The 23,100-nt window shown below is 38.7% G+C and overlaps 1 protein-coding gene and 1 long non-coding RNA gene across 2 annotated transcripts in view; one reads left to right on the top strand and one right to left on the bottom strand.

The window, feature by feature from the left end:
* Window positions 1-350: 350 nt before the first annotated feature.
* e2f7 (E2F transcription factor 7) lies at window positions 351-16,004 on the bottom strand. The gene is made up of 13 exons (XM_042511675.2): window positions 15,818-16,004; window positions 15,183-15,290; window positions 13,351-13,659; window positions 12,655-12,814; window positions 12,070-12,309; window positions 11,720-11,884; window positions 11,488-11,631; window positions 10,381-10,557; window positions 10,175-10,256; window positions 8,266-8,569; window positions 7,043-7,220; window positions 4,959-5,356; window positions 351-3,131 (listed from the first exon to the last, which is right to left on the bottom strand). Exons 2-13 carry the CDS (start codon window positions 15,279-15,281, stop codon window positions 2,976-2,978), a joined length of 2,412 nt encoding a protein of 803 aa, XP_042367609.2. The 5' UTR covers window positions 15,282-15,290; window positions 15,818-16,004; the 3' UTR covers window positions 351-2,975.
* Window positions 5,228-23,100, top strand: part of LOC148185918 (uncharacterized) — a 28,223-nt gene continuing 10,350 nt past the window's right edge. Inside the window, exons 1-2 of the long non-coding RNA XR_015775551.1 lie at window positions 5,228-5,376; window positions 8,361-8,457. This is a non-coding gene — a long non-coding RNA (uncharacterized LOC148185918). The remainder of the gene's footprint in view (window positions 5,377-8,360; window positions 8,458-23,100) is intronic.

The raw sequence follows: 23,100 nt of genomic DNA, 5'->3' as shown, positions 1-23,100 counted from the left end.
TGTCATCTGACCACATTAGCATGGCTTGCTTCCATCTGCTGAGCCATTCTGAATTGGACTCTGAATTATTGGTAGCATCTGTAAATTTGCAAATTGGTAAACTGAGGCCATCTGTAAATTTGTCAACATTTGGATTGCCATTTTTGTGGATTTTTTTTATTGTAGAGTAAAACATAATACAACTATTAATCTTGAAAATTACATTCTTTTCCATTTTTTTCAGCTGAGGATAAAATAGGAAAGCTGTCTTAACTTTAAAAAAACAGGATTATATTCCCAAAAAATGGTGAAAAAATATGTAAAATTAGTCACAAATTCCTCAAAATAAACCACACGCTGGACAAAGCTGCTCAGCTTCATACATTTTTAATGAAAGTTTGTGAAAGTCATATAGAGGAGAGCCAGTTTGGCTCATAACTACAAAGGGAGCAGAGCTACGGTGAAAGAACAGCTCCAGGTTTTGTACAGACAACTACTAAAACTAGCAGTGCAATAAACATTTGAAACACAGTAAAGCAGCATTTAACATTCTGCACGTGAAAATATGAATGACACTATGAATACAAAAATACTTACTGACATAAAACTGTACATTGATGAAGACACATCCACCGGTCAGTCTGAGTGGATTCTTTGTGCACCCTTTGGTGTGACATAGCTAAACTCTCCTGAACGATTCCTGTACAAAGCACCAGTATTTTGGCTGGGGCTGTCTGGAGGCAAGTTAACGGGGCTTATGACTAGAGGGCTGTTGATACAAATCTCTAGATAATTTGAGAAAATCTGCGCAAAGGCAACAGCTTTTCTTACTGCAACATGCCTTTGAAGTAAGGCACTTAAGGGCTAACTTTGGTAGTTTTCAACCCAGACGCTATTTTCACATGTTTTTGAGTATAAGCAGTGCATAAGCAGAACAACAGTTTCCAAAACTGGTCCAGTATTTAGTGAGAGTGCTGCAGCTGGCAGTCACGAAACAAGCTGCAGTGTAACCACTTGGGGCATTTGTGCATCATCATTTACATCCACTAAAGTGCTTGTTTTTGTCACTGACAGGCTCAGGGTGTTATTCTAAGTGTCAGACAACATTATGGAAAGGATCCCCACAAAGAGAGGCTTTCTGAAAAAGAGCAAAATCATTCTTTTTTTTAAACCAGAAACATCACATGATCACAACACAATTACACTTAACAGTAATTTTAGTGTAAAAGCCCAGCTTGTTTTTTGACATCTAACTGGGAAATTAAGTTTTTTTCAACCAAGTTGGTGATAATTGGAATAATGGAAAGACAAATAAAAACAGTTTTAAATGGAGTCTGGTTGGTTTGGTGATGGCAATTTTGGGGATCTTCCTGGTTAAACCAAAACACTCCTTATCTTTAACAAAATGTCTATCTCTGTAGGGATCCTTTCCATAAGGTTGTCCGACACATAGAGTAATAATCTGAGCCTGTCAGTGACAAAAACAAGCACCGTTAGTGGACGTACGTTGATGATGCACAAATGTCCTGAGTGGTTAGCATTAACATTATCTGAGCTGTATTTGGTTAAACAAAAAGGATCTTGCTCTTTAACAAAATGTCTGTCTCTGTTGGGATCATTAACATGAGGTTTTTAGACACTTAGAATAACAATTTGAGCCTGTCAGTGGCAAAAACAAGCACCTGGGTGCACGTAAACTGATGATGCACAAATGCCCCAAGTGATTACATTGCAGCTTTTTTTGCAGCTCTCAGCTGCAGCACTCTCTTTCAATAGTGGACCAATTGCTCCGATTTGTCACTTAGACACAAAAAATGTCAGAAAATATGGTTCATTTTGAAAAAATACCAAAGTTACCCTTTGACCCCCAACTGCACCAGCAGACAGCAGGTTGTGGTTATACTGTGAGTCTCCCTAATGCATCAGACTGTATGATAAGCTCAGTCTACTTTCCCTGGATAAATTAAGGATATAAAAAAATCTTTTACAGTACTCTGATATCTTCAAAATCCACTTCTAGCAAAGTATTCAAGTACCTGAGAGCGTTGTCACATTGCCCTTCAGTTGTCACGAACAGAGCTAAAGGGTTTGGTTAAACACTATTGTTGCAGATACTAAGCAAAAACATACACTGCCCCAGTAACATTAGTCGTCCTGATGAGTAAATAAATGTATTTACTGTGCATCAAGAAGTCCGAGAATTGTTCCTCCAGATTCTCGGCTGGCTGTAAACATTTAAGGCTTTAGTGATTTTTCTCCTCACAGTAATGTCTGAAATGAGCCAAAAGAGGATTGTCCGCTACCATCCGTGTAAACTGATAATCATCAGCTAATGGATTATACCTTGAAAATGTAACAAAAACCTGAAGGGGCCAACTAACAACAATCAGTTGAAAATTAGACAGACTTTCTGTCAGATACTTAGTGCTTAAAAAATGTTAATGTTTCATTACAGTCCCTGTAATCAACATATATTAGCTAAAATATAAATAGCAATTGGGCTATAATACACAAGTGATAGGGCATTGGTTAGCGTGATCACATCTGGGAGGGAAAATAAAGACTGAAATACAAAAAACAGCAGTGGCCAACTCCCACCACAGGAGGGCACTGTTACATTGGCAATACAGCTTCACTCATTCACTCTGAAATCTGGCATCCCATAATTGAACCAGGAGGCACATCTGAACTATCAACATCACCAGCAAACAAGTGGGAGAGAGAAACAAGTGTTTCGCTCAGGAATGAGATACCAAACATTTGGTAAAAAAATGTTGACGGTCATTAGCAATCTTCAGATCTCTAATTTTCACACAAGCATTTTAGGGAAGAGTTAATTTGAAGTCTCAGCATTCTAGAATTGATATTCTTGCATTTAAAAAGCACCAAATTTAATTAATAAAACAAAGCACCAGTGGTTTGAAACCACATTTTTCTCTTCAAGGATGAAACTCATCCTTACAGCATGTTAGCCACCGATCCGTCTGCTCACATGTCTAACTGGTCGGTGGGTGGCCGACGTCCAGTCTCCTCTGCGCAGAGCCTCTTTTTCGGGCAGCTGGTGCAGCACTGACTACATTTCCCAGCGTGCCTGGGGTCTGGAAGAAAGCCTTAGAGGCAGACGGTGTAGTTTCCTTTGGAGTATGTGGAGTCTGTGAGGATAGAGAGGGATGTTAGATGGAATAACATTAAAAACACATCCTGCTATAGATAGTTATGTTATTGCCAAATACTGTGGGGAGCAGGGGGCATTTCTATAAGTTTCTTTGGAGGTGCATTCAAGGACTCTAAGATATGACAAAAAGCGTTATACAGATCAGCTATAGACAGACAAGGGATGAAAAAAGTAAGGAAGACAACAATCACAGTACTGTAAGTTAAAGCAGTACAACAGCAGCAGTAAATTAATTAGAAAATAATGTTTGCATTTAAAAGCCCTAATATCATTTACGATTGTATAATCTCAACACACACACTAACCAGATATTTTCTTAATCTTCTCCAAACAAACTACTACATTTGTCTTTTTACAAAAAATATTTGATGCTTATTTGGCACAAGTAATTTGTAAGCCTTTTTTCATGATTTTTTTTCAGCAAACTGCCACAATAAAGGAATACAACTAATATTATTTTCATCATCGATTAATCATTTAGACTATTAAATATCATAAAATAGTTTTTCAAATATTCCAAAGCTGCCAAGCTGACTTATTTAAACGGCTTGTGATGGCTGACCTACCCAGCTGGCCACCAAAGTCATTAGACATTGATATTTGGTTGAATTTACATTACGATCATTGCGATCGCAACAACTGATGCAAATTCAACCAATCCTTGTGACTTCTGCGTTACCTTGCAATTTTGTCCAATCACAGCAACTGTACCGCAAATTTGGCAATTTAAAAGAAGTAAACTCTAATTTAACTGTAAAGCCGCGTGCAGCGTATTGATTCACTCACTCCTCATGAGACTGCTGCTGCTGATAGTCACACAGTGACAAGGCTAAGTAAGCAAAATCCAATGTTTTTCGAAATGTCTCACGCTCTCATCTTGATGTAGAATGATGACGTTTAGTCATGACTGAGCAAAAACCCAAAGTTTGCAATCTGTCATGATGTCTGTCATAATAACACACATTTTAACATTATTAGACATTTAAAATATCATCCAGCATGATTTTCAATCCAGCCAAAAGTTAGCATCTGTTGAATTAGGAGTCCAGACCATAAAGATATTTGATTTCCTATGATAGAAAACTAAGAACATTATTAAAAATGTTCTTAAATATATTAACAAATGAGAACTGGAACCAGTTATTTGTGTAGCATTTTTTGTCTTAAAAAATAACATGAATGATTAATTGATGAAACTGAAGTTGTTGCAAATCCATTTTCTATCAAAATTATTCCAGCTCCTGCAGGTTTTGGTGTGCAGTTTTACAAATAAACAAATAAACTGAACAAACATTCTTGTAACTAACACATAGAATCTTTAATAAAGGTACCACTCTGCTCATATTAAAAGTGAAAGTGGAGGAAAAGAGAGGACGCCCTGATTTATGCCCCATTACAACGTAGCCATTGACTCGTCACATTGTTCCTAATGCTGCATTAATTAGCCATCCATCCAGCACCTCGGGTCGCCTAAAAACGACTGTTTGAGAAGAGCAGTGCTGGCAGCCTGTGTTAGGCTTTGCAGACAAGCACATTAATCCCTGTTCAACAACTTGGAGATTAATCAGCTTGAACTGCTAAATGAATGAGTGTCCAAATGAGTAAATGAGAGGAAACCTTCAACAAAACAGATGCAGCACTCATATCAAGCTGTGTGGTGGCATTTTGCAAGTGCTCGGTACCAGAAAGGTCGTGTGTCATTATGAAGGCAAATGATGTCGGAGTTAATGCGTTTTTAGGGAATAATTCGGGGATTGTGTGTGTGTGTGTGTGTGTGTGTGAGGAGGGTGACAGTTGTACTCACCAGCGGTTCTTGTGTGTTGATGCTGACAGTGTGACGTGGTCCTGAGGGAGAATGTGGAGTGCCCGCCGCTGACCCGTAAACCCTGCTCTGTTCTGGAGTGGAGGGCGATGGAACAGGTGACCTGCTGACCTCCGATGCTGCCGCCGCTGCCAGGCCGTACGGCGCCGCCCCCACCATGAAGTGAGCAGGCGACATCACAGCAGGCAGGCTGAAGCTCAGCTTGTTATGCGCGTCGGAGCCCTGCTGTGGTAGACCGCTGGCCACCAGGGGGTAGTGGGAGAGGGCTGTAGAGGGCACCAGGACGTACGGCAGCGCCAGAGTGGAGACGCTGCTGGGAGGAAGTGCTAAACCCGCCGGTGGCTGGCCGGCAGAGAGGAGGAAGTTGAGGCTGTTCAGACCTGGGGATTAGAAAAGCACGGTAAGAGCTTCTTTATGGTCCGTGCTGACAGTGATCACAAACATGTTACCAAATAAGAGTCAGCTGACCTCCACTGAGACGAGGACACAAAAATCAAGCCTGTTACACTTTATTGTGACAAATAAGTGTCACGCCATTCTTTGACTCCTACTTCATTTAACTTTATCATAACAGTACTTTATTTAACTTTATTGTAGCAGTAGTTTAACTTTATTATGACGGTACTTTTAGTTTATTTTAATAGTACTTTATTTAACTTTAATAGTTTAACATTCTTATAACGGTACTTTATTTTACTTTATTGTGACAGTACTTTATTCATCTTAGTTGTGTCAGTAGCTTAACTTGATTATAACAATACTTTATTTAACTTTATTGTAACAGTAGAATAACGTTATCATGACAATACTCTATTTAACTTTATTGTACAATACTTAATTACAATTTATTTTTTACAATTTATATAATAAATAATTTATTTTTTAGTTTACTTTTGTTAACTTTATTGTAACACAAGTAGAACTTTATTATGACAGTACTTTATTTAACTTTATTGTTACAGTAGAAGAACTTTAATATGACAGTATTTTATTTAACTTTATTGTAACAGTAGTAGAACTTTAATTTGACAGTACTTTATTTATCTTTATGGTAACAGTAGTAGAACTTTATCACAGTGATTTATTTAACTTTATAGTAACAGTACTTTATTTTACTTTATTTTATCTGTACTTTAACTTTATTATAACAGTACTTTATTCAGCTTAATTATAACAGTTTCACTCTTTTATAATTGTACTTTATTTAGTTGTCTAGTAGACTGCAGTTGTTTGGAGGAGATTTTAAAATATGAATGTATTTATCGTGTTTCACGATAAAGCCTAAAAATACTACAGTATAATTTAGAGGCCAGATCGCACAGCCCTAAATCCTACACATAAAACATTGATGGTTTAACTCATGACTAGAAATGTATTTTTGCTTATGAAATTATATCTGATTTACTTTTTCACTTGTGCTTATAAAGGTTTTAAGAGGTAAAATGTATGAATTTGGTAGTTTTTTTCAGAATTTTCCCCACGACAACTAATATTAATAGCTTTTACAATCTCCACATAAACTCCAGTCCCTCTGGGATTTTCATGCCTGTAGGAAGCCATTAGTGCAAGCAGTCTCCTGTAATATTGTGTCAGTTTAAAGATGTGATTTCTATCTACCACAAGACTAACCCTGTTATTTGCTGAGTAACTCATCCTTGTACCTGAAAAAGAGCCAACCAGTACTTTTCCTGATGGAGACAAAGTGTTTAATGGATTAGAAAGTGTGCTCAGAGCTTTGTAAAACAGATTTGTTAGTTTAGATATGTTTGTATGTGTGTGTGTGTGTTTTTCAAACTTACAATCTCAATAACATGCTAAATCTTATGTATTGTAGGAAGAAAAAATATAAATACCTGAGAACCTCTCATTTTGCTTGCACTTCTAGAGCCAGTCTAATTCATCAGTAGCCACCGTTTGATGGACATATATATTGTTTCGTGTATTGTATAGTGACTAAAATTAATTGTACTGCTAAATGAGGTGGCACAAAAACACACTTCTGGAGTCAAGCTACCAGTTCAGCCACATCATGGCATGCAGAAAATTTTGTAAAGTTGTGAATATACCTGCATTGTTGGGCACATAGAGATAGTGTGATGGCTGGACGGGCTCACTGCTGCTGTTGCCACCTTGACTCTCATCGGGCGCCTGCTCTCTGGAGAGGCCTGCTGGGCGATTGGGGGAAGTCCCGCTGTTACAAGTTTGTGAAAACTCTGCTGCTTCCCTTTGAGCTTCAGCTGCCATCTGGAAGGAGAACAAAAATCGGGGATAAATTAATCTGGACCAACCGAAGGACAATTATAATAGAGGAGCCACCAGTGTATTATTGTATCTATGTGACCCAGATGCATTGCACTATTTCTCAAACACGTCAGTCATACCGGCTCAGTGAGTAAAAATCACTGCACTGATTAACACTTTCTGCTTCTAATAACATAGTCAACTTCTGCTGAGTAATTTTAGTGCTTCAAAAGTGCAGTGCTTAACCCTTTGAAACCTGTTTTTTTTTTTTTTTTTGCTACATGCAGGCGTCTATTAAAAGCATTTAATCCTGTGGAAAAAGGCAGTCGGCAAATTGGCAAGGAATATGCAAAAATTGCAAGAAATAGGTAAAATGTGACGAGAAAATTATCTGAAAATGTTGCTTAAAAGGAGGGAATGTTGAGAAAACTATATCGATAATTTTGTATTTAAAATCATGCTACAAAAAAATACACATTATTTCATTTGATTTTAGTTTTTAAAACCTTTGTGTTTATTTTCATGATAGCTTTTTTTTTTTTTAAATCTCTGTTCTCCTTTTTTTATTTTCATATACTTTTTACTTTTTAATATCTTACTGATTTTTGGGCCATTTCTTAGTTTCTTATTGCTCGGGTTTCAAAGGGTTAAAGTCTACTCTCTTCATCTACCATTCTAAAAGACCATCTTATTATGAAAAATTGGACATTTCCAATTACTAGGATTGTGTGGCCTGATTAATGCCTGGGGTTTCTAATTGTCAAATATCCCATACATTACTAATATGAGAGGTCTTTAATTACATCAGGCAGGGGTTATCCTCATCAGTGAGCGTGTAGTATTTCACTCTTTCAGTTCTAATGGTCCGCTATTCAGAAATACTAATGGCATTGTGTGACTGTGGGCACAAACCTGCACAGAAAGAAGAATCCATACCACTGCCCTGATCCAAATGCTTATACTGTTAAGCTTAACAAAAAATGAGAATCATTTTTCTCTATATAACAACATATCTGCTCACAAATCACATCAAACAAAAGCACCTCACCTTGTCACGTTCTTCTAACCCAGGCGCTGCTTTCTTTTTCACCACTGCCCCCTCCTCTTCCCCATCTTCCCTCCTCCTCTTCCTCCCCTCCTCAGACTCCAGCCGAGGTGATCTTTGGCCTTCATGCGTCTGGTCGGGTTTGTCTGGCGCCCTGTACAGCATAACCACCGAGGGCTGGGAGAGGCTGGGCAGGTAGGCCAAGCACTGGGGAGAGGTGGAGGGTGCGAAGAGGTGTTCTGGGTGGATGGAGGGTGCCAGCAGGGTGGAGGACGGAGCGAGCGGGCTGCTGCTGGCGGGACGGTTACTGCAGGGAAACAAGAAAAGAAAATTAAGTTTACAAAAAAAAAAAAATTATAGGGATGCACAATGTTGAATTCTTTGCTGATATCTGATATGCCAATATGTAACAATTAATTTGCCAACAATGGCATCAATATATCCATTTTTACCTAATTTTAGTCATCGAGTCTTTTCTGTGGTGGAATTATCATATTATACATTGTGATGGCCCACCAGCAGATGGAGACAAAAATACAATGATTTTCAGCATTTGTAATATTCACTCAAAGTGAAAAATAAGAAAAATACTTCAGCTTACGCTTAATGTTTCAATACATGCACACTTTGAAAAAAAACCAACAAAAAATGTAATATCTACAGAAATGAGCATGTTGGCTGATTCCAATATTTAATTTTAAAGCCAATATTGGCCGATACAGAATAGTGCCGATATTGTGCGATATTCTCTTCATCTACATGTAAATCTATTTCTATTACATCTATATTTTTACAATGCAATTATCCCTCAAAATTGTTATCAAACATGTGATAAAGACATGAAATAGAGGCAGGATATTATACAGTTCAACAATAAACTTTCTTGTCAAAATGACATAAAAGCACTGAGACAGTAAACATGTTTGGGGATTTAATCAGTTTCTCCAAGCATCTTTTTCTGGATTTTTTCCTTTTTAACACCTTCATATTGGTGCATATTGGACAACATATACATACATTACAGATACATCTGTGAGAGGCCAGTATCGGCTGATAATATCGGCTAACTGATATATTGGTCGGGCTCTATAATTAAGACATGATTAATCCTTTGAATAAAGCTTTGAACCTTCAGGCTCCAGTTCTCCCCCTTAACTGACCACCTCTCAGCTATGAACCTCCGGCTCTTATTCTGCGGGCTACCACTGCCTCTGGTTCATTTTTACCCAGCTTCAAAATATTCCCTTTCAACACACACTTCTGAAACCTATTATCCCCCTCCCTCCAAAAACACTTAACAGCCACAGTCCTGGGGCAGCTGCGGTTTGGCCAACCATAGAAATAACATAAGCTACTGTGTGCTGTATCTGTGGAGCCAGCGCGTGCATGCACAGGAGACAAAAACTATTCATATCCACAGCTTGCGTGTAGCCTAGAGCTACAAACACATCGGCCAATGCAAACACTGGCAGGGAGTGTGAAATATTATGTATGGGAGAGTGAGATTATAAAGCCCGTCAGTGAATGGGGAGCCTTTGCATCTTATAACTAGGTCACTGTAAACAGCTTTTAATACCTAATGTGACAGTAAAAACTCAGTTTATGCATCTAAATGTAATTGTGTGGCTTCAGCCTTGAAAGTGGACTGAATTTTGATGAAGCGTTTATAATATAATGACTATCTTCTAACAGCCACAGCACCCATTGCCAAATGTTAGAGGCAGCTGATGTGGATTTTCTACAGTGATACTGATACAGCATCGCGGGAAAGGTTAGCAAAAAGAGCAACAGTGAGCAGTAAATTGTTTGGCAGTAAATCGGTGGTGGATGACTGCAGATAAATCTAGAATGCAAGTGTGAGTACAGAGCGGGTTGACTGTGTGTACGTGTGTGTGTGTTAGTATTAACTCACTCAGTGCTGCTTCCAAACTGCAGTCGACACACTGCATTGTTGCTTGCCTTTTTGGAATAATCCACAGGCTGGTTTGGCAGACCTGCAGTGTGAAGGAAGATTTTTTTCAGATCAGATATTGATCAGATATGAATGTAAAAACGCTCAACTGTAATAAACCATTCTATAAAAGGTGGCATGAACGATGAAAAACAAGCATCTCTTACCTGTCAGGTCTCGTCTTGGACTGCTGGGTGCAGAGTTGACCAGTCGTTGCACAGCAACAGAGGTCGGCGTGATGTTGAAAGAGGCGTGGCGAGCCATCTTGGCTCTCATCTGACCTGCTACTGGCCGTGAGGCCTCAGGCAGAGCGGCAGCTGTCACGTTCACAGTATTTCCTACAGCTGACAAGAGTGGCATAGATAATGATAGAGTTAGCATGACGGAAATAACAAAAAATGCAGTTATTAGCAATAAATCTTTTATCCAGAACACATTACAGGCACAGTGCAGTTGGTAGCTTTCCATAAAAATAAATTTGTCATATTTGCTGACACTGACACTAAATCCACATAGTAGTACATAAGGCATGTTCCCCGGCTTCCTCTTAGTGTTTCTTACGGCATTTGCAAGAATTCAAAGCGCCTGAACAACAACCATTGAGAGCCGAGGAGTTTCCAACGCAGCTGTCAATCACTGCTTTCTGTGGTCGAACTAGGCAGTGCTGATCAAGTATGAATAAGGATTCTGTTGCTGCATTGCCTTTTTCTCTCCTCAAATGTTTTCAGAAAGATAATTTGTGTACTGTTTAGCTGTAAAATGAGAGTTTGTGACCCGGTGGCCATATTGGAAACAGTTGAGCTAAAATAAAGCACCGCCCAACAGCTGGATAACGGTTTAACAGTTCACTACAGTACAGTACACTGTGGCTGGATTTCTTCTTAACAGTGCACTAAAATATTTGGTTAGGTTACAGCTAAACAGTACACTTAAATATGTTTCTGAAAACATATGGGGTGAGATAGAGACAATGCAGAACAGAATCTGGATTCATATATGATCAGTGCTGCTTCGTGTGACTACAGTTCATGAGCAGTGAGTGAGGCTGCTTCAGAGACTCCTCGACGGATTTTTGGTTGCGGTGAGGCTGATCCTTTTTTTTTCAAGATTATCTGTCTCATGTACTACTGTCTGTATACTGACAGTTTCAGCAAATATGATGAACTTATTTTTGTAACTGCAACTTTAATTATGTTCACTAGAAGTCTTTGAACAGGTTCTTCACAGTTTCAGAACTACTTTAGTTGAGGTAACAACCTTTTTTCAGTTCTTACCAGCATTTCCAGAGTTCTTGAATTCAACAGGGCCGAGCCACTTGAAGGCCGGCTTCCTGCCTCTTTCCTCCCGGACATGGACCTTCTTTATGAGGCCCAGGCTGGTCAGCACATTCGCGATGTCATACAATCGCCGTACCTTAGCTAAAGATACAAGATTGATGTTTAGTTTTGATAAAATAGAAGAAAACAGGACTTGTATTGCAGGACATATCCTTTGGTACTTTCTTACTTTTGTACTTGCTGTGGCTGGATGAGTCCTGACTCTCCTCGATGAGGATCTTTGCTGCCGCGTCCAGAGTCACCGTCAGAGTTTTGGACACCAGGAAGAGCATGACGAACTTCTGGCTCATGATGCGCAGAGATTTGTCTTTCCTGTTGCCTGTTGCCCAGGACTCTACATGATAAGAGATGAGATGACCTTTATTTATCACCAGCACAAACACTGGGTCATTGCTCCTTTATTAATGCTATTACAGCATGCAAAAGGTTTGACGAAAGAAATTAAGACATTCAAGCGAGTAGAAGAGGTAGATGCTCTTTTTCTTGTTTTCCATCATAAGATTTCTCTCTGTTTATTACCGTTGCCGGTGTCTCCTTCCGCTCCGTCGTCCTCGCGCCCCGGTCCGGCCCCCCTCTCCTCAGCAGCCAGATCCACCTGGAGATGGTAACCCTGCTGCCGGCCCCTGCGCTGCAGCTCCTCCAGTGTGGCCTCCAGCCGCAGACGGCCGTACCAGGTGTAGCTGTTCTTGGCTATCCGACCCACAATCATGAGAGACTCCAGCACATTGACGATGTCGTAGATCCGCCGCCGCTCCACTCCTGACAATTTCAGAGCAAGGTAGAGTATTAACTCACTTTTTTTTGGAAAATGTATGCTCCTATCTGAATTAAAACTTGCCAGTGAGCATTGTTGTGATTAAAATGAATCATAAAACTAAAGAGCTCCAAATTGCAGCTCAGCACCGATCCCCATTACACACTGAGCAAAATACTGTTTATGTGAAAAACAAGTCTCCATAGCAACCCCCTTAAATCCAATAACATAAAAACTTTATAATGCTCATTAAATGGACATTAGCTGCTTCTATTATCGCCTCCCTCCCATGAGGCGTTTACAAAAACAACGGCTGGGACAAGTCCAAACTCTCTTATACTGGTGCTTACCGAGATTGGTCGCCACCTCATCCAGGGAGATACAGATGTGGCTGTGCTGCGGCGGGTAATCAGGGTAGAGAGCCAGGAACTTCTGGCACAGCAGACCCAGGCTCTTCTGCTTCCTGCTCGGCTTTTTGTCAGCGTCGTCCTCTTCCTCCGCAGCTTCAAACTGCACAGAAATACATAAACAGTTCTTAGTTTTGTTTAACTGCTAAAGAACTTAAATCGACATTTGGGTTATGTAGCACACACAACTGCTTTTCTGTAAAGTCTACAAGGGCACATATTTTAGAAAAGAATTAAACCCTGCAATCCTGATAAGGCTGGCAAACCATCACACGTCAGATTAAAGAAATAATCGTATCACAAAAGCAGCAACTTTAGGCTCCAGCTGCCGCACTAAATACAATATGACTTTATCTATTAGGCATAACTGATTGATTGTATTTGTGCCTTTGAAAATCTGGTATCTTGAGAGTTCAGCTGCTAATGTGAGAAAAGAAAGGGGAAATTTGTTTGCTCCCTGGACTGAAAATTCTGGTTCCTTTGGGAGTTTTTCTCTAAACTAATAAATAATAACTGCAGTCTCATTTCTCCCCATTGCACAAAGAGAATAATTTTAGACAAATAAAACCTGCCTTTTAAAAATAATTTATTAAGACGGCTTGAAACCATCTGTTTTTCAAAATCTCCTATTCCACATACCTGACACGAGTCATCCACCTCTGTCTCCTCGGCCACAGTGTCCGGACTTGCTGGCTTTTCTTTCTCATTCTCTATGGGTCTAAACAGGACCTTTTTCATCTCTCTGTCCCGGATGTCTGGGCTCGCTGCGCTGATCAGCATCTTCAGGTTGGCCGTGGGCGTCCAGGGCTCGGCCAGGGTCGTGTGTTTGATGGGGGTGATGTGAGCCAGGTCGGGGGTGGCGCCTTTCCTGGCTATCATAAAAACAGGGAAGGCAGAATCGGCAGATTTCGCCGGTGTGGATCTTCTGCGCTCTGTGCAGATGTTTTCCTGTGATGGAGACAGTTGTGTTGTTGCAAATGATTAGTTGAGGTGTCATAACATCTGCAATTTTGGAGCATATGACAAGTAATTCGATTCCTTTATAGATCCACATCTCTATCCAGGGGTTTTATTAAGAAGGTCAAATATAAGCATCTTATTGCTGCCTGTGCCAGCTCGCCATGGGGGAACAGATCTATCTCACCTTTGTGCCGCCAGCGTCGAAACATGTCTGTATAAAAGGGACAGCTAACAGGACTGGTGTGGCATTTTGACTGCGTGTTATGTGTGCGATCCACTGCGAAAGATTTAAAAAGCAGCTAACTGCAGTTAGCAGCTAAGTCAAAGGAGAAGAGCAGTGTCCTAAAACTGCGAAAACTACGAGATTACAGAGTTCCTTAACCTCCAAGTACCTTACCTCCAATAACGGCGATGGTAAATGATTGTTATTGACATGTTGTGTCATTGCTGTTGTTTACAGAGCATTTGCCGACACATATGTTTTGTCACACCAGAGTCAGGCGCTGTTGTGTTAAACACCCCGGCCACTTTTGTTTCTGCGATGCCGGTGCCTATGATCACTCACTGGACAGGTAATTCTCATTAACTGTTTACACATTTCTCGACAAAAAGTAATGCACCCAGATTTCTGCAAATCCCCAATCTTTTGAAAGGCTGCAATTAAGTGACTTATGCGCTGATGAGAGTAAACAAGGACGGAGTCCTGAGCAGTCTTGTAGAGTGGTGTTGAAGTAAGTTGAGGTGGTGGATGGTATATAACGCGAACTTTCCTCTTGAGACACGTGTCCTGAATCATGTGAATTTCAAATCATTTTAAGGTACTGCCTCACCATGTTTCTTTTTCTAAACCTAACCACAATAACTTTCATTTCCTAAACCTAACCCCTGCACTTGTAATTAATTACATAACTGTAAGTTTAGGACGTGACATAATCAGTGCGACACTAATTTGTAGAATATCACACAAACCGTTGTGGGTGCATTGTCACAGGATATCATACGAGCTGTATTATGAGTATATGTTGCACAGGAGTGGGATGTTGCCACCATTGTTTGGCTCTGTGCCAAAATGCAAAGCAGGCGTAGAGAGGGGACTTCGTAGTTGCTCTATACCACGATCTCTGTATGAAAAGGCCTTGTGACAGGAGGACAGAGTGACCTGTGGCATTCACATGAACCTTGAGTGCAGCATTTAAATAAGAAATCAGGAACTCTGAAGCAAATCTGGTGACTTGTAAACACTTCACAGTTATTTTTTTTCTCTAAATCAAGACTTTACCCCTTTTCTTTCATTGAAACTTTGCTATTTAAATTCTAACTCCCTCCTAGCCAAGCCCATATCTCATACTCTTATCAGACTTAAGATGCCATGCCACCACATTACCCAAAACATCTGCCTCTGATTAGCCTGATCCTGCAGCTCTCCTTCATTATGATGCAAACATAATCAAACCTGCCACACTGCTTTGACCACACCTAAGAGCTCAAGCAATAAGTTAGGGCCACCTTACCTTTTGTTCACTTTGGCCCCCATCCTCCTCCTCCTGCTCCACCCTGAGACTTTTCCTGGGACTTGTGAGGTCTTTCAGTGCTAGACATTCAACATCCATCTGGGAGTCCTAAAACAGTTAATATGTATACTATATAAAACAAGAAAAGAGAAGCATGAAAAATGTCCTACAGCTCAGATAAGTAAGTTTAAGCAGGTACAGAAGACTCAGACGTGAGGTCAGCTGAATTTGGCGCAAAGAACATCAGCTAATTAGCCCTTAGCAAGCTAACAGCTATCACATAACTAGTACCATACATTAACTTTGCTTTAAAGCTAACGTGACCTACTAAACTACAACTAATGTAGCAAGTTTGGAGCTAGAGGTATTACTTAATAACATTAATAAGTTATTTAAATCCACGTAAAAGTACTACATGTCGCCATAACACTTATTTAACTTACTAAATGGCCAATACACTCAAATTGGTCCGTATATTTAGGTTTGGCAGAGCCTGTGAAAATGAATTACTTCGTTACCGTGACTTATTTATAGTCGGAAAGGCTAATTTAGCTTTTATTAGCTGGTAAGCTACTAGTTCAGCTGACCAGCATAACCATAGTGCATGAAACCGCTGGAGGGAAATCGTCACTTACCTTTCAGCTGCTGAATGAATGAAATAACGTAACTCCAATGTGTCCGCTTTAAGAGACTTGTCAGTGCGTTTCTTCAGACTAACATAGCAGCCTGTTTCCCTCTTCAGAATAAGCGGGCAGTCCTGTACCTCCAGTCCGCTTAGCCTTCTGTCCGGTTAGCGGAAAACTCTGCACTGTCCCGGGGAGACTCCAGCATCACCCGCTAAAGCTTGTTTTCTGGCGCTCTCAGGCATCTGGCCGGCTCCAGCCAATCAGCGCTCAGGTGAACGGGTTCGGTCACTCATCTTCAGCCAATCGGCGTTGTCGTACTCGGGTACGCGCCCGTGCTTCTACCAATGGGCATAGATAATGGCCACGCCTCCCACAGTTGTGTTGGCGGGGCAACCGGCGCGCTCTATCCAAGGCTGAAAGAATGTAAAACAAAGAGAGGTCTCACTCTGTATCAATTTCCCAGCACAGCATCAGAAACCTTGGCGATGAAAGCTGGGTCAGCACTAAAGATAGTTAATTTTCGTATAACTGACACATAACAAGGAGAGCTGGTAGAACCAGACGCTAAAATGTATGCCAGGAGGAATAATGTACAATATTGTATGCATTATAGATGACCATATCAGGTAGAAATAGAGATTGGTGCAATTTTGTCTTTTAAAAGCTTTACTAATTACCTTTCCAGTACAACATGTACAGAGTTTCTTCCCTTAATAACCTCAGAAAAATGATGAATTAAGAGACGTGGCAACTACCAAAATTGACTTCAAAGCCCGGGTACCTCTCAAGTAAAGCGGGGAAGATGCATGATCCTCCCTTCACCTTAAATAACCATATTTCACAGTTGCCAGTTATGATTAATAGGGTCATTTTGGAGAGTTTTAAAGAGGACATGCCTTTCAAACCCACTTGCAGGTTTAGGGTGTCTGAGGATAGCTACATACATAATAAAATAATTGTTAATAATATAATATAATAGAATGCCCCTCCCCAAAGTCAAGTTAAAAAAACATAACTCCTTTCCCAGTGCTTAAAAAAATTATCTAAAGTGCCTCCCTGGTTTTTCACTAGTCCCTCACATAAATAATGAACAGCCCCTTAATTCAGCCATTTTAATTCGGTTTAACTGCTATTGACTGCTAATCATTTTCATTTTAGACGACTGAAATGTACTCAAAATTCAAAAACAAAGGGAACAAACATTTTTGACTGCCGTACAGTGGTCATAGAGCTAATAAGTTTATTTTTCTTTGCACATCGATTTTTTATTTTTATTTTTTGCGAACGAGTAGCTCGTTGTCTTAATAAACGATCTTTGACTTCCAGCTGAGCAGCTTGGCCCCCCTCTTCCTCCCTCCTCCTTATCCCACAGTGACACCAGCTTTAAGTACTAAAGCCCCGCACCTAGAAACCCACTATTAATACCTTTAACCTAATCACCGCGGCTTTTGTCTCTGGGTTGGCTCTAATGAGCTGTGCGGTTGAAACAGACAGATGGGAGGAGGGGAGGGAGGCCGGGGACGAACCGAGTGGCGCTAATATTACCTGAGACACAGCGCGAAAAGTTAGCGCAGGGAGACGGCTCACTTTTTAGCAGCCAGGGTCCCGCCCTGCATGCAAAGAAGCTGTCTGTGGACAACCCCCCAGTTCTTACATAATAATAGACCTCAATACACAAAATCTGCCGCCAAACGCTATTCAAATCTGGGCCAGTGAAAAGGAGGGAAACATTATTTCAAATACAGTGAATGTTCTACTTTTTACAATGCATTATTTAGTCTAAAACTATTATTACACATAAAAGTCTACAAGAATGTTTAAATGGGTCCCTTACTTTCTACTGCAAGTTATATAAAAAAATCATATCTATTTTTCTTATGACAGTGGTTTCCAACCTGGGGGATGGGATCCATCGAAGGGTCCCAAGACAAATTTAAGGGGACACAATATGTTTAAAGGGATAAGCAAAAAAAAAGGAAAAAAAAAGAAAAAGTTATTTTTCTATTGACATTTCTCAACTTTGTAGCTTTTTCTTTACTTTCACCACTTTGTGCCTGTGTATAGTCATAAAAAAGAAACAATCTGACGCGGAAAACTATTTTTTTTTCGGTTGTTTTATTATTGAATGAAGTTCAAACATCCAGTTTTGAAAGTTAAAGGGGAACTATGCCCATGCACCAATACACGTGATCGGTACTCAAGACTCAAGACCCTCTTGGAAGTGTACCTCTGTCCTTACTAAATTGAGCTGTCCAAGAACATTAGCTGAATGCCCAAAAGGAACATTTAACGTTGCACTAATGCATCTTCCCCTTCAGTTAGAATTGATTTATTTCTTTTGAAAGGCTGCTGGGCTTTTAGCCAACATGGCTGTCATGAAGACTCATCAGATGGGTCAGTTTTGTTCATCAGGACTCCTCTGCTGAACAAGTTTTTTTTAGGATGTTTTTCTGCGTCGATCCGATCGACATCTAAATGTGTCATATGTTCACATAAATGTGGAGTATGTCTTAAAGAATCGGTGGGGAAATTGAACTAACGGATGTTTTTCTGTTCTTAAATTAAACCTTTAAAAACCTTAGAAATATGTACTACTACACCTATTGTAGGCATATGAAAAAAACTGTCATGCACATAGAGCAGCTTTAACCCTTTGAGACCAGGCTTGTTTTCTTTCAAAAACTTGGGAAGAAGGCAAAGAGCAACAAAAGAAGAAATGACCCCCAAAACAGCAAGAAATAAGTAGTACAAGAACATTACCTGGAATAGTAAAAACAAACAAACAAACAAACAAACAAACAAACAAACAAACAAACAAACAAACAAACAAACAGAAACCAACCAACCAGACAAACAGACAGGCAAACAAATAAGGCAATGAAGACCTGGAAAAGGTGCTTTAAAAAAATTAATAATTCTGTAACATAATTTTAAAGAAATAATTATGATAAATATAATAATGAATATATATGAAATATTTAGTATGTATTTTTTTCTTTTTTTCCTGGACATTTCAAGTGTTTAAATATATATATATATATATATATATATATATATATATATATATTTTTATTTTATCAATTTATTTTTTAAATTCTTAATCAAGACATTTCTTGCAGTTTGTAAAACATTTTTTGCCATATTTTGAAAGGAGCTGCACCAATACTTGTGAAAGGTGTTTAAAAGCAGCACAAGAAAAGTGTTGCTACTCCATGTCTCACAGGGTTAATTTCTTCTTCACTATCAACATACCATCCACCCTACTTGTTACTTATTAGATAATGATGACAGATGTGTTGTTTGTGTCTTCATCCTGGTCCTCAGCAGACACGCACACACTTTTTCTACTTTGACAAAGCCCCTCATAAAAGTTTTGGCACCATCTGGACAGTGATAAACCCAGAAGGCACCATAAGTTAGGAAAAGTTAATGATGATGGAGGTTGATCCCACCCTCCTTTAGTTCATGGGGTACTAAGTGAGCGGTTTTATAGTTCTTACAAGAAAATTTGGTGAGCTTTCTCACTGTATGCAGTTATTTTACCCTGCATTCATCACTGGATTTTTTGTCTTTTTGCTTTGACATGAAAAATATACTTTTATTGCAGACGTCCTTTCTCCAGCCTGAGCCAACACCAGACAGTTAAAAGTCCATAGCAGCTTTTAAAACTGTTGCAAACACTGTAAAAGTCACAGCGGGCCAACCAAGTAAAATATCATATATTAATGTGACTTTTCAAAGGATTGTACTGCAGAAAAGCCGTTAAATGAGTCTTTCCAACAAGACAGGAAAGTGCAGCACTATGATAGAGGGCGAGTCACACTAGGGAAGCTGATTTCAGACTGTGTCTGAAGCCTTTACTACAAGTAAATGCCAGTGTCAGATACAAGACATTTCAGATGTTGTAAAACGTCTGCGCTGAGCTCAGTTTGAATCGTAACAATTTGCCAGGGGAGCAGTTTGAGAAAAGGTTAGTGTGCAATACTGAGCAGGAAAAACTACATCTATGTCAGAGTAATAAAAGTTAGGAGAAAGTGAAAAGGGCAGTGAGAGAGAGACAAGTGGACAGAATTAGGCAGGAAAAGCACAAGTTACTGCAGCTTGACCAAGACATGTAAAGCTTCAAAATTCATGAATGAGGTATAATTGATGAATTTGTAATACAAAATGAGCAATGAGCAACTTGAACTGTTCTGCAAATTGCAAGATTAGTAGCTTTGGAAAATTACTTTTTAAAAAGATAGGGAACATTTTAATAATTTATAGGTATTTTTACTTAAACCTTTTTTTGTTTGCATTTATATATATATATATATATATATATATATATATATATATATATATATATATATATATATAAATGTATTTTTTTCTCTAGTTTTGGGTAATTTCTTCTTAAGTTGCTTAATGCCTTTTCATCATGTTTTTTAAAGAAATCAAGCCAATTCACTCAGGTTTCAAAGAGTTAATAATAGACACCACGAATAGTGCCAGACTGCATTACAAAACTTTTATAACAAAGAATAGAATAGAATTGAATAACAAACCCATTATGTGTCAATTGATTTACAACACACAATGAGACATTTGCGGCATTCCCAAAGTCATCAAGGCATCATTTCTTTTTAAAGACAGTGTAACACACAGATATGACTGAAATCTTAGAGTGGAGACAAACATTGGGAAAGAAAATCAACCACTAAGTGTTAACATATGGAAATGTACCACCGACATCAGACACACTGAAACTCATTAGCACTTGATTATCACCTCCTTCATTTGAATCTTGATATGAGTTTGAAAATTCTTTCTGTTAAATATGATCTATAGATACATCTGCGTGTAGTTAGAATAATGTTTTTTTCTAGAGCTGAGACTTTTTTTTTTGCAGCTGCTATAGACAGTTGTGTTTTGTGTGTGTGTGTGTGTGTGTATTGGGGGTTGGGGGCATGTGGTACAACTGATTTTGTGAATTTTAAAGTGTATGCAGGAAACTTGAATCTTTAATTTCTCAGTTTGTGTATATAAATCTGTGTGTGTATGTTTCTTTTAACTAGTGAATAATCTCATTATTTTTGAGAAAATGTGATAGATGAAATATATATAGAACTTGAGCCCAATGGCCGAAACCTCAAATAATAATAATAAAAAAACAGCAAATATTCACATTTGGAAAGCTCAAACCAATTAATTTTTGCCATGTTTGCTCATAAAAAAATCATCAAAACTGTGGCAATTTTTTTTATTGTTGACTGACTTACCAAGTAATTTGTTGGTCTCTCTCCTGAGCCTGTGCTGTGTTCTCAGAGCCGGGCAGGTCGGGACTTGCCCTTATCATGTTGTCAGGGAGTTAGCTGAAGCTGTTTGGGCCCCAACAGCCAAAAGTCCCCCCTCCCTCTGACTTTCACCGGTCTCTAACCTTCGAATCATATCACAACACAATACTCAGCTGTGATTGGCTGCTGAAGGCTTTGTGAGTCCTAAGATACCAATCTATCAAGAGGTCTGACAGATTGGTTTGAACAACATTCAGCCTTAACCAGGGCAGAGGTACTTATCAACAGTATCAATGTGTTTTGATGAGAATATAATCAGTGTGTCTCCTACAGAGTGTCCTGCTAACAACAACAACAACAACAACAACAACAACAACAACAACAACAACAACAGCAACAACAATAATAATAATAATAATAACAAGATGGATTAATCAGGTATGCACCGAATAAAAAATGCAGACTTTCTTCATTTTCTGACAGCAAACATTGATATATTTGTGTTTTCATGTTGGTCGAACCAAAACAAGCAGTACAGATAAGTAGTACATTTTTCAAGCAGTATATCCAAGTACAATTGTAATTACTTATTCTTTACTTCAGCATTTTACTTTTTTCTTTTTTTTGCTACTTTCTTCTTCTACTCTATTTCAGAGGTATATATTGTACTTTTAATTGCTCTACATTTATTTGATAACTTTAGCTATACTTAGCAGGTTGTGGTTAATGATACAAATCATCATAAATATTTAAGAAAAATGTGTTATTACAGGTTTAAGATATAATATGATATGATAATAATATGATGTTATTACATCGCTTTTCAAAGTTAACAGAAATAGTATCTTTTTACACTGTTAGCTCCAGATATAACTATATCGACTACCCCCCACAACAGTTTTAACAATTTATCATTTGGTTCATATTTGTTTAATAACTGTCCTTAGTTACATGCCACCACTGTTAGCATATATACTATTTTACTATTTTTCATACTCCAGTCTATAATTTTTCAATGAGAGAGTTCCTCTGTTTTCCTCTAGTATTGTTTACTTACAACTACTTAAAGTTTTGTCATCACAATTCATAATTAATCTAGAAAGTAAAAAACAAAAGCAACAACAGTCTTTAGGGTAAATAAGGTGCCAGAGTGCAATTAAAAAAAAAAAACTCTGGGTCTGGGCTAAGCCCCCAATCTCTCCAAATGTCCTTGTCCTTGTATATTCACCCCTTTCATGTGACGTTATGCATCCATCCGTAACAGCTTATTATGAATGCAACAATAACTTTAACTTCCCAGAAACATTGTTAACGAATTGTGTTTTAAGGTCACCGATTGTTGCTGACTTTATTATTCCTGTTTTAGAATACAACAAAACACAACACTGCCCCCCAAAGGTGAAGGCAAGTAACTGCATTTTTAATTTTTTAATTTTTTTTTTTTTTTACGCAGCAAAGCTCATTATAATACATCGTTATGACTGTAGCTCCAAGGTTGTTCAGTTATCTCAGGGGTTGTGCTTATTTTATTTTCCTAATATTACATTTCTCTGCTTTATTTCAGTGGAATTAGTATTCATCCAACAGGAGGTTAGAGAAGTGAGTCAATAACAGTGAGTCTTTGAATACTTCCTTCACTTGATTAATAGCACACTTAACAGCAGCCTCTCCTGCCCCCCTCCCTCTCTCTGCTGTTTCTTCCTCTCCAAAGCGTTTTCTCATATAATGCAGACAGAAGATCAATAGCACTTAGAAGTCTGATGGTGTTTTGATGTCTTCTTATTTAGATTACATGAAGATGGATACTTGGTGAATATCACCTCATGATGTCTTATCTTTGCAGAAGCAGAGCAGCTCTCTCATCTTCATCCTTTTCTTCCTCAGAAAAGTAAAATATCCAAATATATTTAGTTATTTTTGTGCCACTATGGAATTTTAAATATTGTATGCATCTATTTCGGACAAAAACTGAAATGCTATGAAATGAATTCAAATGTTCCAAGGGCACTGACATTT

The sequence above is a fragment of the Plectropomus leopardus genome, chromosome 22 (genome assembly GCF_026936395.1).
Source record: "Plectropomus leopardus strain MGB_pleo_1.0 chromosome 22, ASM2693639v1, whole genome shotgun sequence".
NCBI classification, from domain to species: Eukaryota; Metazoa; Chordata; class Actinopteri; order Perciformes; family Serranidae; genus Plectropomus; species Plectropomus leopardus.
The sequence above is the reverse complement of the archived record's forward strand: the minus strand, read 5'-3'. Positions and strand labels throughout refer to the sequence as shown.

What these genes read in the sequence shown, in the direction of transcription:
- e2f7 (XM_042511675.2), bottom strand. Translation starts at nt 15,281, where the DNA reads ATGGATGTTGAATGTCTAGCACTGAAAGACCTCACAAGTCCCAGGAAA. An exon ending in GGGGCCAAAGTGAACAAAAG is followed by an intron (nt 13,660 to 15,182) that starts GTAAGGTGGCCC and finishes TCTCCATCACAG; the next exon opens with GAAAACATCTGCACAGAGCG. An exon ending in TCAACACACAAGAACCGCTG is followed by an intron (nt 3,132 to 4,958) that starts GTGAGTACAACT and finishes CTATCCTCACAG; the next exon opens with ACTCCACATACTCCAAAGGA.